Genomic DNA, 19,868 nt, shown 5'->3' with positions numbered 1-19,868 from the left:
TCTTAGAGTATAAACTTCTGGTTAAAGGTGAGACTTGAACTCAGATAAATATTACCAGTGCTAGTTAAAAGCCCAGGTACAAGGTGTCAGGATCTTGGACTCAGGAGACAATTCTTATGACAAGGTTCCAGGAATACTTTCTGCATTCACACTGGCTTTTGTTCTATGGTTTTTAGAGAGCCATTAATAATGACTCTGAGATCTTATATGAGCCCTTATTATAAACCACAAAAATGAGTATTATAGATGGCAGAATCTAACCTCAACATGGGACCTAGGGTATATCATCAATTGCTAGTTTTTGACAGCACACACATTTACTAAATTTAATTAGTATAGTACCTGAATGCCCTTCACCCACTGACCAGTATACTCTTCATTGGTTGTCAGCCATCTCATCCTTCCTTCACCATGGCGCTTGTTGTCTTCCCACTGACCTTCATAAATATTTCCAGATGTGTAACTAGAGAAAAATAATCAGATTTTAAAAATAAATCAGATGGGGCAGCTAGGTGGCGCAGTGGATAGAGCATCAGCCATGGAGTCAGGAGTACCTGAGTTCAAATCTGGACCTCAGACACTTAATAATTACCTAGCTGTGTGGCCTTGGGCAAGTCACTTAACCCCATTGCCTTGCAAAAAAAAAAAACCTAAAAAAAAACCACATCAGAGTATTGACATATGTACTCCAATAAAAATTTTATTCAATTGCAGGGGATCTTAAACTTTTATGTGTCCTGAACCCCTTTGCAAATATAGTGAAAACCACAGACTAATTTTCAGAATAATATTTTTAAAGGCATAAAATAAAAATACATTGAAAAAAACCAAGTATATTGAAATAGTTTTCAAAATATTAAAAACAACCAAATAAATCTCTTCACTTCTATTCATAGATCCCTTAGAGGTCTGAGGCCTGCAAGTAAGAACTTCTGCTGTAGTGTCTCATCATGATGTGGAGGTGACCCTGCATTCATGAAAATTATGCCAATAGACTAGAAAGCTTTTGTAAGTCCTGCCAAGCTGAAAACATCTATCAATAGATAGCTATCCACAAATTTCCTCAATTAAGATCAGAGAGGTTTGTCACTGGTCACTTGCTGATGGATTGTTTTTTTGCCATATTGGCCACAAATTCATGAAAATGTCTCTTCCAATATATAGAAGAGCTGCAGTACTTTTGCATTACTGATAAAACTATACATTTTAAAGTACTGAAATACAAACTTAAGTCATAAGTATACCCATTAAATAATATTTTAATCCTAGTCTTTCTTTTTAACCTATTCTGCCCCAGTGTCATCTCAGAATTCCAACACTTTTAAGATCTACTTATGAACCTAAATTGAGTATACAGACAAGTGAATACAATCAAATGTCAACCATCTTGGGGGCCATAATATTTCACTTTGTTAAAAAGTCTGATAAGGTAATAAAGTGATAAGGAAGAAGAAAAACTCTAATTAAATTTAAACTGATATACATAATATTTAATTAAATATAGTTAAGATAATGAATGTTAAGTTAGTTGGCTAACTTAATGGCTAAAAATATACATATTAACATTGCTTCACAGATACAGTCTAAAATCAAGTAAATTTTCATGGTACATGCAAAACTTAAAATAGACAGAAGATAGGCTGTTCACAAAATAATCAAATGAAATATAATAATCAGACATTAATAGACTGATTTGTTGGTATAATGGGAAAGCTACTAGTCTAATAGATCATTGGGGAAAACTACTGGTATAAGGACACCCTATTTGACAAGATTTGTAGAAAAATTGTGTAGCAATTTGGCAAAAAATAGGTTTAGCCCTACAACTTAAACCATATACCACAATAGGCACTTGATCTCACAGTTATGCAGGAAGCCTTAGTTCTGCCAATTCTGCCAGTGTATAATCAGTATAACAAATATGTAATCGCTTGGAGCCTTCAAGGAAGAATTCATCAAATAGAGTATGAAATGGAAACAATTAGACAAGCTCTTGGGAATGAAATTTTTAAAATGTATGCTGTGAGGGGCGGCTAGGTGGCATAGTGGATAAAGCACCAGCCCTGGAGTCAGGAGTACTTGGGTTCAAATCTGGTCTCAGACACTTAATAATTACCTAGCTGTGTGGCCTTGGGCAAGCCACTTAACCCTGCTTGCCTTGCAAAAACCTAAAAAAATAAACAAACAAACAAATAAATAAATAAAATGTATGCTGTGCTAGTTGCTTTAAAGAAGTAGAACCTTCAACCAACAGCTTATAAGAAAAAAAAATTCTACATCCATAGGGATCTTATTTGCTCACTGCTGATGTTAGACTTTTGTCAAACTTTATGTACCAGGAGAGTCCGATTTCAGATTTGTGATTGACAGACCTTTTTCAGCATCTTGCCTAATGTCTCTAATAAGAGTCAAGACTCAGAAAGCAGCTTATCATTATAAATGTATGCCATGTGATGTGAAAATGTAAGCACTGCTCAGTGCAGCAATATGTATCTTCATGTTCCAAATTTGTCCATGTGAAAACTACTTTGACTGTAAAGTTATATCTATTGGAACCATACTTCACAGTTTGCCAGATTTATTTGAATACATGAATGAATAAAACATTTATTAAGTGTTTACTCTGCATAAAGAACTGTGCTAGCACTAAAGATTAAGAGAAGAAAGATAGTTCCAGCTCTCAAGGTGCTCACATTCTGATTGGAATGCCAACATTTATAGTAGATTTCAGCTGCAAGTCAAATGGAGAAGACCTATAGATTAGACAGCAAAATTGACGGAAATGCCTCTTCTTTAATGCCATTTCCACTAATAAAAATCATATCAGTTTCCAGTGTTGACAGTGCCAAGAATTTTGGTTAAAAAAAACTCTTTAGAGATGTATATCTAAATGCTGTGTGTGTCTTAATTTGAATAAGATTGGATAAATGCAATCTTGGCATATTTAGAGACATTTTCTACAGAACAGTTATGAAGAAAGTTTCCATTGGAATTATTGTGAAAGACTTGGAGTTTAAAACCTAGGATGAAGGTAATGTGATCCCCATTCCAGGAGGTCTTGAAAAATCCCCCAAAAAAGCAAAGTCCTGCTCAACCTGTTGATGAACCTGCAGAAAATGCTGATGAAACAATGGAGTGCCATTATTAATATGAGCAAATATAAAAGGAACACTGGTCTTTGAACCAGATGCAAATGATTAATGCATTTTTAGAAAACAGCTTTCAAAGGGATTTTCTTAAGCATTCTTTCAAAAGGGTGATAACTGAATGCATATTCTTTGAAAGGGAAGATGTAGTTATTATCGAGTTAAGTATGAGTATTGCTACTTAGATGGATGAAGCAGTGGCTAGAGTGTTGGACCTAATGACCTAAATTCATGTGACTCAGAGCAAGTTCTTCTCTATCTGCCTCAGTTTCCTCATCTCTAAAATGAGGATAATAGTAACAATTACTTTCCAGGGTTGTTGTGAAGACAAAAGAAAATAGTATTTTGTAAATTGCTTTGTAAATCTTAAAGCACTATAATTACTACTAATTATTATTACCACTGTTTTTAGAAGAACATATCTTTATGATTTTAAAGGCAAAAAAATTATTTCAACTGAAAAGAAATCATACATCACAGTAAACTCCACATGGGAAGGTAATATAAATACAAAAGGTCGTATCACTAAAAAAAATTAGGGAATGGAAGGCTGTACTTTTAACAACCATACTTAAACTTCTGCACAAACAAAATCATTGTAGCTAGAATAAAAAAGAGAAATTATGAATTGAGGAAAATATCTGATAAAAATTCAACATTCAAAATCTTTAGGTAATTGAAACAAAAACATACGACTAAGAACTATTTCCCATAAGGATATTTAAGAAATAGCTTTCCAGTGAAAAAATGCATGACAATTACATGAAAATTTATTTCAAATTAGTTTTAGGTATGCTCTCACATCCATCAAATTGACACAGCATTAAAAGATAGAAATTATGTTGGAGGGGGGTGAAGAAACACAGTGCACTATATTATTGATGAAAGGTAGAATACTATAGCAAAAAAAAATACCATACTTGAAATCAAAGGACCTGGATTCAAAACTCACTTATGCCACTACCTGTATGACTTCAGGCAAGTCATACCCCTTTAGTTTTCAGTTTCCATATCTGAAAATGAGGAAATCCGTCCTGTGCTAAATCTATGATCCTGTGAACCTAAGCAATTTTGAATTGTTTCAACCATTCTGTAAAGCAACTTGGAGTTATGCAAGAAAAATGTCTTAATGTTCCATGTACACAGAATTATATTTAGAAGTATTTCTTGTAGTAGTAGAATTGGAATAAAGTATGATTCTATCAACTGGAAAATAGAGAAATTGTGGTACGAATGTATTAATGTAATATGAATATAATGAAAATTAAGATATCAGAAAAACATGGGAAGACTTAAACATTGATTAAAAATGGAAAAGCAGAATGAGGAAGACAATATATGTACAATGTTTTCAACAGCATAAGCAAAAAGATCACTAAAAGAGAATCGAATTGAGATCAAATAAAATAATCAAAGTTGGTTTCAGATAACTGACATTAAGATATAAGTTCTTCTGTTAAAGAACAGGATATCAGGAGCCAAGATGGTGACAAGAAAGGATCCAGTCTTAGGCGCTCTCTGATAAAACTTATAAACTAAGGACTCTAACTAAACTTTCGAGAGACAGAACCCACAGAGGGACCCAGTGAGGCAGTTCTCCTACTCCAAGTAACCTGGAAAAGAGCAGAAAGGCTCTGCTCCCTGGGGGTCGGAGGGGCAGCCTGCCAGAGGGGTGGCCCCCCAAAACGAGAGAACTTCAGCCTCCCGGAGGCAGCCCCAGAGTACTGGGAGCCTAGGTTCACAACAGCAGGGGGAGTCTCTTGAGCTATGCCATGGGGAGCACTGGGCACAAATTGGGGGACCAGTGGGGGACCTCTGCCAGAGTGAACACGTGCAGCCCAGCCCTCAGGGCACACAGTGAGCAGCGTGGTCATTCGGCAGCCCAGATCCAGAAACAGAAGCAGGCAGAGCTGGTAAACAAGACCTCCAGGGCATGAGCCCATTGAACCAAGGGAAGGGAGTGAAGAGAGAGAGACTGCCGAGCTCTGTCTTCTGCCCTTGGAACAGGACTCTGGGGCTCTGACCACATTCAGATCCTGATTGCAGTCTAGGCCCCCCATAGAACAGCAGGGGCTTTCTCCACCTCAGCCCCGTGGCAGAGGGGGGCGCATATGGTCATTCACAGACCAGGAGGGAGGACAGAGCCTCATACACTGAGACCCTTGTGGGAGTGTCCCAAAAGCTCAGGAAGCACCCCCAAACAAGGTTCAGGCTGGGAAAAATGAGCAAGCAGAGAAACAAGAGGAAGACCATTGAGAAATATTTTGCAAATGAGCCCAAGAAGGATCAAAATATTCAATCTGAAGATGAGGAAGCACAAGCTCCGGCATCTAAAGACTCCAAGAAAAACAGAAATTGGGATCAGGCTATGACAGAGCTCAAAAAAGACTTTGAAAATCAAATGAGGGAGTTAGAAGAAAAACTGGGAAAAGAAATGAGAGAGATGCAGGAAAAACATGAAAATGAAGTCAGCAGCCTAGTCAAAGAAATCCAAAAAAATGCTGAAGAAAATAGCATGCTAAAAACCATCTTAGGGCAAATGAATAAAACAGTTCAAAAAGTTATTGAGGAGAAGAATGCTTTAAAAAGCAAAATTGGCCAGATGGAAAAAGAGATAAGAAAACTCTCTGAGGAGAACAAATCCTTCAGACAAAGAATAGAATTCAGGGAGATTGATGAATTTACCAGAAATCAGGAATCAATGCTTCAAAACCAAAAAAATGAAAAATTAGAAGAAAATGTGAAATATTTCATTGAAAAAACAACTGATATGGAAAACAGACTTAGGAAAGATAATTTGAAAATTATTGGAATACCTGAAAGTCATGATCAGGAAAAGAGCCTTGACATCATTTTCAAAGAATTACTACAGGAAAATTGCCCTGACATTCCAGAAGCAGAGGGCAAAATAGAAATGGAGAGAATCCACTGATCCCCCCGAGAAAGAGATCCCAAAAAACCAACCCCTAGGAATATTATAGCCAAGTTCCAGAACTCCCAAGTCAAAGAGAAAATATTACAAGCAGCCAGAAGGACACAGTTCAAATATCGTGGAGCTGCAGTCAGGATCACACAGGACTTAGCAGCAACTACACTGGAAGCTCGTAGGGCTTGGAATATAATATACCGGAAGGCAAAAGAGCTTAGAATGCAACCGAGAATCAACTACCCAGCAAGGTTGAATGTCCTCTTCCAGGGAAAAATATGGACTTTCAATGAACCGGGGGAATTTCAAATGTTCCTGTTGGAATGGCCAGAGCTGAACAGAAGGTTTGATCTTCAGATACAGGACTCAGGTGAAGCATGGAGATTAGAGGAGAAGGGGGAAATATGAGGGACTTAATGATGATGAACTACATGTATTCCTGCCTAGAAAAATGACACTGATAATACTCATATGAACCTTCTCAGTTAATAGAGCAGGTAGAGGGAGCTTTTATAGTTGAAGCACAGGAGAGAGCTGAATTTGAAGATATACTATATTGTAAAAATGGAGTCAATGACTAAAAGGGAAATGTAGTGGGAGAAAGAAAAAGGAGAGGGGGAATAGGCCAAGATATTTCATATAATAAGATTTTTCTTTATTACAATGAGCTATTGCAATGATATGGAAGGGGGTGAGGCAAGGGGGGGAATGAGGGAACCTTTGCTCTCATCAGAGGTGGCTAGGAGAGGAAACAGCATATATACTCAATGGGGTATAGGCATCTGGAGTAAGAAGTGGGGGGGGCAGGGGGAAGGAGTGGGGATGTGAATAAAGGAGGAGAGGATGGACCAAGGGGGGGAGAGTGGTCAGATATAACACATTTTCTTTTTTACTTCTTGCAAGGGACTGGGATTGGAAAGCCTGTCCAGGACCATAGGGTCAGGTGGATGCTGGGCCTAAGGGGTGGTATGGGGGCTCAGGGCCTCTTGGCCCCAGGACCAGGGATCTGTCTGCTGCACCACTCAGCTACCCTACAGCAGAGTCAGAATGAAAGGAGAGAGAAAATATAGTACATGGTAGCGGAGAAATACGAAAGGATGGAGTTGAGATCAGCAATGGCAATGGTGGAAAAATATGGAAGTAACTTTTGCGATGGACTTATCCTAAAGAATGTGATCCACCCGTGACAGAGTTGTTGGTGTTGGAACAAGGACTGAAGCACCTTTTTTATTATTATTATTATTGGGGGGGGGTGCAGGGCAAATGGGACTGGGTGGCCTGCCTGGAGACACATAGCAGGGTGATTGTTGGTTGTCTGAGACCAGATTTGGACCTGGGTGCTCCTGGCTCAAGGGCCAGTGCTCTGTCCACCATCCAGCCACCCCTACTATTATTACTTTTTTATTTTATTTTGGGTCTTTTTTTTTCTTCTTTTTGGTTTTTGCAGGGCAGTGGGGATCAGGTGGCTTGCATGTCACACGGCTGGGTGATTGTTGGGTCTACAGGGCTGGATGTGGGCTTGGGTGCTCGTGGCTCCATGCCTGGTGCTTCGTCCATTGCACCACCTGGCCATACCTACAATTATTGCTATTATTTTTTCTTAATTTTAATTTTTTTTCTCTCCCCTTTACTTCATCGCTAAAGCAAGTCTATACTTATGGGGGGGAGGGGTTATTTCATTTACTCTTAAACAAGAATATTTTATTAATGTATAAAAAAACATTTGTACAAAATGAGAATAAAAAATAAAATAAAATAAACAAACTCAAAAAAAAAAGAACAGGAAATCTTAAGTGTAGAATGTTTTATGTTTCCTTATGCACAATTACTATAGTAGTTTCAGTTATTTTGGTTATTGGTTGGTTGCAAACTAGTATAGTTTAAGAGTATTTCAGGGAAGTGATTCAACTAGTTTTTTTAAAGGGTTCCTCACAGAATAAAAAAATGTACTTTGTAAACTATATAGTTCAAATATGTATATTATCATTAAAAAACAGAAAAAAATTAAAAGGAGTGTGGAGCAAAGTCAGAATACCTAGATTCAAATTCTAGCTCTAAAATTCACTGTGTGCTATTGGGCAAATCATTCTCTGTGGTTCGTGTGTTTCAGTTGTTGAATAGGTAGGATAATCTTCCTCACAGAGTTACAATGAGAATCAATTGAGAAGAAACTATAAGAAATCTTTGTATTCATTACTTATATACAGACAATTGTTATTAATGTGGTATTTTCTGTGGAGTTAAGGAGAATAATTTTTATCAATGCTAGAGAAAACACCAAAGGTCTATGCCAATAACCAACTCTGTCTATTAAAAAAAAAATCTTGATCTCTGACATTTCTACATATAAATATGACTTACTTTGCTTTATGTAAATAAGTCTCTGATCAAAATATATCAGTCCATAATGCTCCTTTTCACTCATACTTAAAATCATATAAAAGGATTTACATACCATCTTATGCCCCATCCTTTTTTGATATTGTAGACCCAATCTCCTTCATACCAAGAGGTGCCATCTTGGTTGTAATAAATGGAGCCCTAAAATAAATAAAAGGATTTTAAAAAATCAAATCTTCACATGCCTTACAATTTCTTTTCCTCTTTGAAACAAAATGCAAAAGTATTTTCTCAAGTCCTATTCATCCTTAAGTGGCATAATATAAGTCGAAAGTCAGTTATATTTAAATGTGACACAATCATTTTGCATTTTAGCTTTACCATCAAGAAGAGAGCAATAGATTGCTGCCATTGTACCAGTCCATTGGTCTCTGGGTGAAGATATTTGGTGATAAGCCAATTTGAGAGTAGATTGGATCCAGCTTTGTGCAATATTATACCAGTCACTTGATAATGACAGAGCTCAATAAGGACAATATACATTGATGCATCTCACTTTATGTGGGAAGCTATTCCAAGGCAAAATAGCCATTGTGGAGAAACTGTCTAGTCTTTTATTTCAGAAAATACCACCCAGCAACTCAGTAAAGAACCATCAGTCCATTCCTGAGAGAGTTGTGGAGTCAGTTTGATTGTGAAACAGCTAAGGGCTGATGAAGAACCCATCATGGGATTTCACCAGATGTTTCTATTAAAGAATATCAACAATATTTGTGTCTGTAGAAATGATATTTTCAGGTTAGCACTGAACTCCTTCTTTCCAAGACACCCAGACTATTTCTGTTTTCCCTTTCTCTTCTTCATATCCACACTACTTCATTCATACTTACACAAAATACTCCAAATATTATAAACAATCCTGCCAGGTCACAGTGGATGGAAACTATGGTGGCATCACCATTTGAGTTTACTCATTTTGGAAGTTAGACTAGCTGGACCTGACAGAAACTCCTGTTATGCCAATGTATGTCTTAAAAAGACTAAGTACTGCAAAAATATGCATGTTTTTTAATGTATTGACTAATAACTAATAACTCATAGAAATTAAGAAGAAAGTAGCAACTGTATGTGAAATTCATATATTGAGCTGTTCAGATGTTCCAATGCATCATGATAGGATGAAACCATGAAAAACCAAAGATAATGACAGTAGTATCTATCCTTTTAACCTCATAGGAATACTAAAAGAATCAAGGAGATAATGTTTATAAAAGGCTCTTTGACATAAAGGTACCTTGCTAAGGCATAATACCTATTTCTTGTATCTATTTCTATAGCCCTATACAAATATATTTGAAATACATAATTTTCCCCTCATTATATAAATTGAGAGTTTTTAAACTTTTTTGTGTTATGGAACCTTTTGGCAGTGTAGTGAAGTTTTTTCTGAGAATAATTTTTTAAACACAAAATAAAAGACATAGGGATTATAAGATAAATACATTATATATTGTAATACAGCTATCAAAGTATTTTTTAAAGCAAGCTAAAAGATCCCATGATAGAAAGCCCTTATCTAAATTGTATGTTAAAAAGAATATACAATTACCCTTCATTTATATAGCATCATTGAGAAAGGAATTCTTTTTATACACTTGAAATCTCCAGATAACATAGATATCTTTATAAGCACTGCAGTGTTTTATTTGAATTATTTTGGTTAAAATCTTACTAAAATGTATTGCATATTTTTTTGCCTCTTTGCCTATTCTGAACATAATCTGACCTTTGTTGACTCAAGACGATTATTAATTATTGTACTATACTCCTAAATAACGACTTCTTTAGAGACCATTGAAGTGTGTAGAGTGATTTGTCCAAACATTAAAAAACGAGAATGTTTTATTAATTGTAGTCAGGATTGCATAAGGATGCAACCTCCTTAAGGGAAGGGATTATGTTTGCATTTTCTTTGTAATTCTTTAGCAATACATATTAAATGAATGCTTGTTGCTAAATTATTTTTGTATCCTCTGCACAGCAGAAGGTAAATCATAGGTGCACAATAAATAGTGAATCATTTTTTCCCCAATAATAGAAAATCTATTAGGTCAAGTCAGTTCAAGTAAAATAAAGGTAAAGTTACGTATCTAGATAATTCCAGTTAAAAAGTTCTCATTAGCCTAAATTAACTTCATATTATACAAAACTATTTATTTAACTGGCTTTACTGTTTCACCTAAAGGGAATTTACTGATCTTTGCACCAGTGTCTGAGCTGAACCAAAATGAAACAATAACAAATTTCTATTAATTTTGTCACTCCTCCATTCCCCCTCCTTATGTTTGAGAGACCAAAAGGGAGTTTTAGTCCTTCAAAGATGGAAATCTTCAATATATTTCTATTGTTTAAGAATAACATACCTTTCCATGTCTCTTGCCATGACACCATTGGCCAATGTAAGATATTGGTTGGGTGCTGCATTTAAACATTCCAAATCCATGTCTTACTCCATTTGTCACTTCCCCTTCATATGTGCTACCATCAGGCCATGTGTAAGTACCATGACACATAGGTATATTCTTAACAAAATCACCCTAAAATGACAATATTAACAAAATTAAAACAAATTCCATAGAGTGATTGAAAGAAAATGTAAATGGAAGCTATTCTGTTCAAAAGATTAAAGCAATTATAATACCAGTCATTTTATTTTTTAAAAATGTTGTTTTCCAACCTCCCAGGCATTGCTAGACTCCTTCCTAACATTTTCCCTTTCATTCATTACCTCACCTACATGATAATAAAAATTCTCAGTTCTAAATTTATTTAAGGTATATCACCATCTTTTCTCTCGTGATCCTTCCCCAGGAAGAGACTCAAGACATACAAATAGATTAAGGTATTGGAGCCTTGACAAAAAAGATATGTTCATTAACTTTTCATGAAGGTATTCAACTCCTTTCAGAAAGGAAAAAATAGATATAGGCAAAATGTTCTGCTTGTACCTATGTGATCACAGGATGCATAATGACAATATAAGTGGGAGTGGTGAACTGAAGACAGATCCCTTTGCAAACCTTCACTTGGGATTGGGAACCAGCAATTTTCAAATTGTATTACTTGATCAAAACAAAATTTAGAACTAAAACAGACTTTGTCCAGATCATATCAATGAAGTCAGAGTTATGATCCCATATATAGATAGCCCACAGTAATTTTCTGTCTTTTGGTAGACTATCCTTTTTCGTTGTTTAATCATTTTTAGTCATGTTCAACTCTTTGTTTTCAGGGCAATGATACTGGAATGATTTGTCATTTCCTTCTCCAGCTCATTTAAATATGAGGAAACTGAGGCAAAGTTGAGTGACTTGCCCATAGTTTATACAACTAGTAAATGTTTCAGACCAGATTTAAATTTAAACTTTCCTGACTCCAGGCTCTCTATTGTGTCATCTAATTGTCCAGACTAGTCCTTGGACTTTTCTTTATTCTCCTTTGTCTCCTTCACTGACACTCAAATAAATTCAGTACCTTAACAATCTTCACCTGCCCAATTCTCCCTATTTCCTCTACTGTTCATGTGGCTCCACCACAGCATATTTTCATAAGGTTAATGGTACTTTGAACTTCTCTTGGGAACTACTACTGGGGAATTTCAGAATTACCTGGGGAATGATTTATTCTTATATATTTGAATCAGCATTCTGTCTATATATCTTGGATCATCAGACTTTTCTCAAAAGAATTTGCTGCAAAGCCTTTTCCTAATTAAGTACTTCCCTTTGACATTCAACTGCATTATTTTGCTTGTGCAAAAATTCTTCAATTTTATGTAATCAAAATTGTTCATTTTATCTTCTAAGATCATCTGCATCCATTGTTTTGTCAAGAATGCTTCTGTTATCCATGTTATGAAAGGTATAGCCTTCCACTCTCTTCTAATTTATTTATGATTTGATTCTTTATTTCTAATTGAAGCTAGCTAAAGTTTTTTGTAATATATGATATAAGATGTTGGTCCAAATCTAATATCTTTCAGACAATTTTTCCATAATCCATAGAACTGTTGGGGTTTTTTTCAATAGTAAATCATTACCCTTATAGCTGGTGTCCTTGGGATTACTGAACATTAAGTTACTATGTTAATTGGTTTATGGATCTTGTGTATATAATCTGTTCACTGATCAACCTTTAATTTTTTTTTTACCAGTACCAAATAGTTTTGATAACTACTGTTTTGAAGTATAGTTTGATATTTGGTATTTCTAGACACCCTCTTACTCTTCTTTTCAATATTTCCTCAAGATTCTGGACCTTTTATCCTTCAGATGATTTCTGATATTATATTTATAATTCTATAAAGAAATATTACATTATTTGATTGGTATGATACTAAATTTATAAGTTAATTTAGGTAGAATTGTCATTTTTATTATATTGTCATGCTCTAACAATGGGTAAAAAAATTATTACAATTAGTCAAGTATTTTTTTTGTGTGTGGGTGTGTAAAGAGTTTTTTGTAGTTGTATTCATGTAACTATTCTGTATTTTTTGGTAAGTGGACTCCCATATATTTCATAAATTCTATAGTAATTTTGAATGGAACTACTGCTGAATTTTGTTAAGTATGCAGAAAGGATGATAATTTTGTAGTTCTATTTTTTTATCCTGTTATTTTCCTGAAGTTATTATTTCAGATAATTTCAGATAATTATTTCAGACAATAACATCTTTGAAAAGTGATCCTCTTTGTTCATGCTCATTTCCTCAAGAACTATAGCAAATAACAATGTTGTCTAATGCATATACTTGGATCATACTGGAAAGATCTTCTAGCTCTTGTTTATAAATAGAGATTCTCTTTTACTTTGTTACTTTGTTAAAGAATTAGATTAGATTAGAAAGGTATTGTATTTTCCACTTCCAGAGAGAACTATGGAGAGTATGAAGGAAAATCAAAGCATACTATTTTCCATTTTAAAAATTTGTTTTCTGCTTTATGTTTTTTTAAAAATACTCTCATAGTTTTTTCTCTTTTATTCTGATTCTTCTTTCACAACATGACTAATATAGAAACATGTTTTACATAGTTATACATGTATAACCTATATCAAATTACTTACTATTAAAGGAAAGGGGAAAGGAATGGGAAGGAGGGAGAAAAATGTGGAACTTAAAATGTCACCAAAAAATGAAAGTTGAAAATTATCTTTGAATGTAGTTAAAATAATAAATAATTTATAAAAAATATTTTTATTTATTAGGTAATCATGTGATTTTTATTGCTTTTGTGACTAAATGTGGTCTGATTTCATTGGAATTGGAAACCCCCAACTCTCAGTGTAAATCGATATCTTCTTTGAAACTTACACAGTTGACTAGAATATTAGGAGGCTAAATGACTTAATAACTAGAGATCATATAATCAGTATGTTCTGGAGGTAACTCTTTACCCTCTATGTCCCATTGCTTTTCTATTATATTTATAGTTTCTCTAATATTGAAACAACAAAGCACTATTGGAATAAACTGAACTTGGTTATAAAGGATAATATTTTCAATTGTTGCTATAGCCTCTTTTGGGGCAGCTAGGTCACACAGCAGATAGAGTGCTAGGCTTAAAGTCAGCAAGACTCACCTTACTGAGTTCAAATCTGACCTCAGATATTTACTAGCTATGTGATACTACAAGTCACTGAAATTCTGTTTGCTTCAGGTCTTCAACTATAAAATGAGCTAGAGAAGAAAAAGGCAAATCACTCCAATACCATTGCCTAGAAAACCCAAAATGGGACACTTAGAGTGAGACAGGACTGAAATGACTTAACAACAACAACATAACCTCTTTGCTAATATTTTATGCAAGATATCTGTAACAATATTATATAGAGATTTTGGCTATATCAAGGGTTTTTAAATTGGGCTCTAGGAATTTATTTTTAAAAATATTTTGATAACTATTGTTCACATGATTTTGTAGTCCTATGTATTATATTTTATGCAATTAAAACCAGGGGGTGGCTAGGTGGCACAGTGGATAAAGCACCGGCCCTGGAGTCAGGAGTACCTGGGTTCAAATCCAGTCTCAGACACTTAATAATTACTTAGCTGTGTGGCCTTGGGCAAGCCACTTAACCCCATTAGCCTTGCAAAAAACCTAAAAACAAAACAAAGCATAAAAACCCCATTATTCCAAGAAGGGATCCATAGACTTCATCAGGCTCCCAAAGAAGTCCATGACACAAAAAAAGGTTAAGAACTTTTGATCTATGGTTTCTTTTCTCTACTTTATTTTTCCCTATATTAGGTATAATGTCCATAGAAGTAGTTTGTTTCAGAGAAGGAATTTAGTAATCTCCATTTTCCCCTATTTTTTCAAACAATGCATGTACTACCAGTGATTAGTTACTATTTGAATAATGATAAAATTCTGTAGTAAATATATCTGATCTTAGATTTTTTTCTACTAAGAGTTTATTTATCCAACATCTTTTCTGAGATTGGATTACTCATACTCTCTAGTTTTTGTGCTGCTATTCTGTGTATTTTATATTGTAAATATTCATCTAGTTATCACTTTTATTAGTGTATAGGAAACAATTTATAATAATTTCCTTTATTTGTTTTGCATTTGTCATAAACCCTTCTTTCTAATTTTTCCTATCAATTTGATTTTTCTCTTTTTTATTAGATTAGCTCATTGTTCATTTTTTGGTGCTTTTTTCCAAAAAATTACTAGTTTTAAATATCAATTCAATGGCTTATTTTTGCTTCCAATTCTGTTGCTGTAGTTTTGCATTTTTTATATTTTGTGTTTAATTGTTTTTTTATTTGCTATTTTTCTCAGTTTTTATTTACATGGCTAATTTGATCTGTCCTTTCTTCTTTTTTGCTGATAAAACTGTCTAGGATTGATGTTTTCTTCAAGAAATTAGAAATAGGATCTAGAATTAGAAGGATCCATCCAAGTCAGAAATGCAATGAGATTAAATAACTTTCCCAAGGTCATATGAGACCCAACTAAGCAGAGTTAATATTTAAACTCAGTTCCTCAGGTTCCTAATCAACTATTTGTTCATTGTGCTCAGTTTTGTGTTCTTGAGTTACTTTCTTCCTTATGCTATTTTCTTTAGCTACAAAAAAAATTTCCTTCATGTAAAAAAGAACTTTAGAATCTCCAAAACTTTCACATTAAAAATGCAAAATGCACAACATGACTAATATGGAAATATGTTAAACACAATTGTACATGTACAACCTATAGCAGATGGCTTGCTGCCATAGGGCAAGGAGGGGTGGGAGGGTGGTAGAAAAATGTAGAACTCAAAAGCTTAAAAAAAATGAATGCTGAAAACTATATGTAATTGGAAAAAATTAAATAACAAAAAAAACTGCCAATTACAGAATCACCATTTGATGTAATGCTAAAAAAATAGAGTTCAAAGACCATAGTTATCTATTTTACCTCATATTTTAATCCATCAGCCCAGATATAAGTCCCTTGTCCATGCATGAGTCCTTCTGAAAACATACCCTTCAAAATGGAAAAAAAAAAGAAATCTCATTACCTAGTTTTCCTGCTTTAAACTACAGCTCTGCTCTAAAGGTTTGGTTTTTACAGTATCAAACATTTTCCTTTTCCTAATCATCCTGTGCTTTTAATATTTCAAAATCTTTTGATCCTATGTTCCAAAGCTTAAGAAATTGTATTTATTTATATTAAGGTAGGCTCATTTAATCTCTTTTCTGAAACTTGGAAGTGAAATAACATAACTTAATCTGCAAAATTTCACCACCAAACACCCCCTGCCCCCAGTGTATTACAAAGATTCAAAGTAGCTCAGAAAAATTGGGGGGGGGGTGGATGGAAAAGAGAAAATGGGACTATATAACTTCCTAAATCAATTATTTTTATTTCCTAAAATAATTTTGAATCATAAACTTATGAACAAAACTAAAGAAAACCTTTGTACATATCTATAACTCTATATTTATCAAAGAAAAGGGAGTACAAATGATAAGTGATCCTTCTCCTCAAGTCAGCTGGTCTTCTTGGACCAGGATTGGCCTCTAAGCTTGCTTATAAGTGTCCTGGATGTCAGAGAAGCTCAGTTGGAAGCCCAACCTTGCCCTTTGGTCAGTATCTCTAAAATCCCCAGGATGTACAACAAGCACCAGTCTCACAAAAAAATGCAATCAAAGAAGAGCAAAGACAAAACTAGGATCAGATGGTCAAACAACGCCATTTTTCTAGAAAATGGCCAAGCTCACCATGAAGCTCATGTGTGTGGCACCCAACTTGCAGGTCTAAGAGGATGGTGGCTTATGTGAGATGGGAGGATGAGAAAAGGGTCAAGGGATCAACTTCTGAGTTTCATTTTTATTTTTCTTAATAAAGGGAGGGGTGAGAAGAATTAAATTACATTCCCTGCAGTCATAGTTTGTTTTAGAAAGGAAAAAGCTTGAGTAGATCATGTCCCATACTATATGAAGCTTATTTCATGTAGGAAAAGTGTTACAAATTTCATCAGATACTTGATCAGATTTATGTGTTTTTCTAATGATTCTTGTTATACAGAAATCTTAGGGGTGCTAGTGAGGGCTTGGCTATTAGTACTATGTTTAGTTAATGACAACTTGGGTGCTCAAGGCAAACTAGGGGTGGGGAATTAGGAAAAGAAAATATAATAAGGGTGAACCCCCACAGAGATGAAGGTTTTCCAAGCAGGTTTGTCTCGCTGCTGTCACTATTTCTGCATTTATCTGAGCTGGTACTGGCTTCCCCTAGTTTCTGGCAGGTTTTTTTGAAATAAATTTTTATTGATGCCAATTTTATAGCATCATAATTTTCCCAAGCATGTTTCCCCCTCTTACTCAAGAGCCATCTCATGTAACAATACTTTTAAAGAAAAAAGAAAAAGAAAAAATTCTCACAAACTAATGATACCTTGAAAAATTCCAAAAGCATAATTGACTGCAATACTGGATCTCCCATTTCCACAAAGGGAGTATCCTCCCATGTCTCATCTTCCAAATCCTGTTTGATCTCTATTATTCTGTCACATTCACTTTTGATTTTTGTATGTGTTTGATCTTTTTATTTACATTGTTGTAGTCATGGGAATTTTTCCTTGTCTCTTCCTACTTCATACTACACCAGATCATATAGATTTTTTCCAAGTTTCTTCATATTCATCACATTCATCATTTCTCACAATACAGTAATACTACATCAATTTATGTTCCCCAGTTTAACTGATCCCTAATTGATGGGCATCGACTTTGTTTCCAATTCTTTACTCTCACTAAATGTACAACTATCAAAATTTTGTGGTATATTCTTATTAGTGAATTCTTTGGGATATAAGCCCAAGAATGTATGGGGTGTGAACATTTTGGATAATTTATTTGTAACCAATTCAAAAAGCTCCACCAACAATGCATTAGCATGCTGTCATCCCACAACCCTTCCAACATTAAATATAGTCATTTTTGTCATCTTTATTCATTTTCAGGGTTCAAGGTATTTATACTTCTTATTATTAGTAGTAATTTGGAGCATTCTTTCCTAAGATTGTTAATACCTTGAAATTCTTCTTTTGAGAATTATTTGTTCATATTTTTTGACATTTTATCTATTGGGAAATGGCTATTAGTTAAAGACCTAAGCAACAAAGGGGTACTCTAAATTTCTCACAAAGACCTAAGGAACAAGGAGAGGTGTATATTACAAAGAAATTGGGATATGAAGACTAGTAGGACTAATGACAGTGTAAAATTTAAAAAATGATTAACTATTAATAAACAAAAATCCTCACTATTTTAACATATATCCTTTTTCATTCTGAAAGATCCAAATGAATCTGCAGCCACTCATTTGAACATATGTAAAGGAAATCAATCACATTAAATTTAAGTGGTTAAGACTAAATGCCTGTAGTCATTAAGTCAATGTGTTAAACATTGCCATTTTTGTTTTAGGCTTTTAGATTTATTTTTATGATATCTCTTGTTTCTTATTTCTCTATGGCTTCTGAAATACCCCCCAAACCCTTACCAAATATTCAACCTTTTAATCCTTTAATAAGGGCCATGAATATTAGAAGGAAAATTAGCTAGAAAAGCTAAAATAACATTGCATACAGCTAAACTCAAATGTAATGAGTTCCAACTTTAAAGTAATAAGCCACAGCAATTAAACACATAAAAGACAAGACATAGGTAAGCAACTTTAGGATCTATAAGAGATAATCATTTCCTTAGCATTCCTGTAAACTAATTTATTCTATAGGTACTATATAAGAAGTCAGACTTCTCTAGTTTTTTTTTTTTACAGAATATTAATGTATTGTCATTTATAGCAGAACACAAAGCTTTGATAATAGGCAAAGAGTTAAACTATACAATGTTGAGAACCTTTCAAGGATAATTAAGAAAAAAAGTTTAAGGGGCAGCTAGGTGGTGCAGTGGATAAAGCACCAGCCCTGGAGTCAGGAGTACCTGGGTTCAAATCTGTTCTCAGGCACTTAATAATTACCTAGCTGTGTGGCCTTGGGCAAGCCACTTAACCCTATTTGCCTTGCAAAAAAAAAAAAAAAAAGTTTAAAAATCCAAATATTGGATTAACCAACTATATTGGTTACATGAAGCTTTAATTTTCCTTTGAATACACATGCAAAATTCCTGTCAAAATCATTGTGAAGTGTAGCCAGTGTATTTCTGGAAGTCAATTACCTAATTGATTTAGAATACCTCTCTTTTTAAAATAAATACTTATCTTTTTAAAAAGGCAAGTCTAATAAGCATCGAACTCCAATTCCCTTCAAATGAATACAACTCAAAATTCACATCTCACTCCACATATATATATATTATATATATATATATATATATATATATATATATATATATATATATGTATTCACAACTCACTCTATATTCCCCTCCTCCCTCAAAGTGGGCTACACCTTCTCCTTCATACAGACCACGGACTTTTTCACCTTCATAGCTGCAAAGAAAGAGAGTTTAACGTGACAAAGGATACAAGCAAATAGAAATGACACAGGTTTTAAAAATATATAAATTAGTACTAAGAATCAACAATGAAACTACAAAAAAATGATTCATTCCATAGGTGGAATTTTGTTAACTAGGAAATTCTGATAATCAGGACAGCCCCTTAAATCATCTGATGTTGAAATGCCTCTTCTTATCTATGTATAACCACTGACACCACTCCATGTCACACTTAGATTACTATACTAGCTCTACTGGTCTCTTTGCCTACTCTTAGTCATCTTGAACAGTATTTCCTAATTAATCTTCCTAAAATAACACATTCATTAGGTAGCTAGCTCTCTTACTCATGAACTTATGTTCCCACTATACCCATTTCCACTCCTATGACTTTGGTCATACTGTTTTCTAATCCTTTTCTCCCTTCTCTCCTCCT

General features: G+C 34.3%; 1 protein-coding gene and 1 pseudogene across 5 annotated transcripts in view; one reads left to right on the top strand and one right to left on the bottom strand.

The window, feature by feature from the left end:
- The window catches only part of RSPH10B (radial spoke head 10 homolog B), a 68,016-nt gene that overhangs the window by 42,239 nt on the left and 5,909 nt on the right, over positions 1-19,868 (bottom strand). For 4 of the 5 annotated variants that reach the window (XR_012471519.1, XM_074200913.1, XM_074200915.1 and 1 more), the window contains exons 3-7: positions 19,349-19,424; positions 15,882-15,950; positions 10,836-11,009; positions 8,528-8,613; positions 343-463 (exon numbers count right to left, since the gene is read on the bottom strand). Coding sequence is in view for 4 of the 5 variants with exons in the window: in XM_074200913.1 (XP_074057014.1) it covers positions 343-463; positions 8,528-8,613; positions 10,836-11,009; positions 15,882-15,950; positions 19,349-19,424 (526 nt within the window). In the remaining variant the exon portion in view is untranslated. The remainder of the gene's footprint in view (positions 1-342; positions 464-8,527; positions 8,614-10,835; positions 11,010-15,881; positions 15,951-19,348; positions 19,425-19,868) is intronic. The other variant, XM_074200916.1, reaches the window with a different exon arrangement.
- On the top strand, positions 8,654-9,325 carry LOC141503277 (nuclear transport factor 2 pseudogene; annotated as a pseudogene).

The sequence above is a fragment of the Macrotis lagotis genome, chromosome X, assembly GCF_037893015.1.
Source record: "Macrotis lagotis isolate mMagLag1 chromosome X, bilby.v1.9.chrom.fasta, whole genome shotgun sequence".
Taxonomy (NCBI): Eukaryota; Metazoa; Chordata; class Mammalia; order Peramelemorphia; family Peramelidae; genus Macrotis; species Macrotis lagotis.
This window is presented reverse-complemented; position numbering and strand designations above follow the sequence as displayed.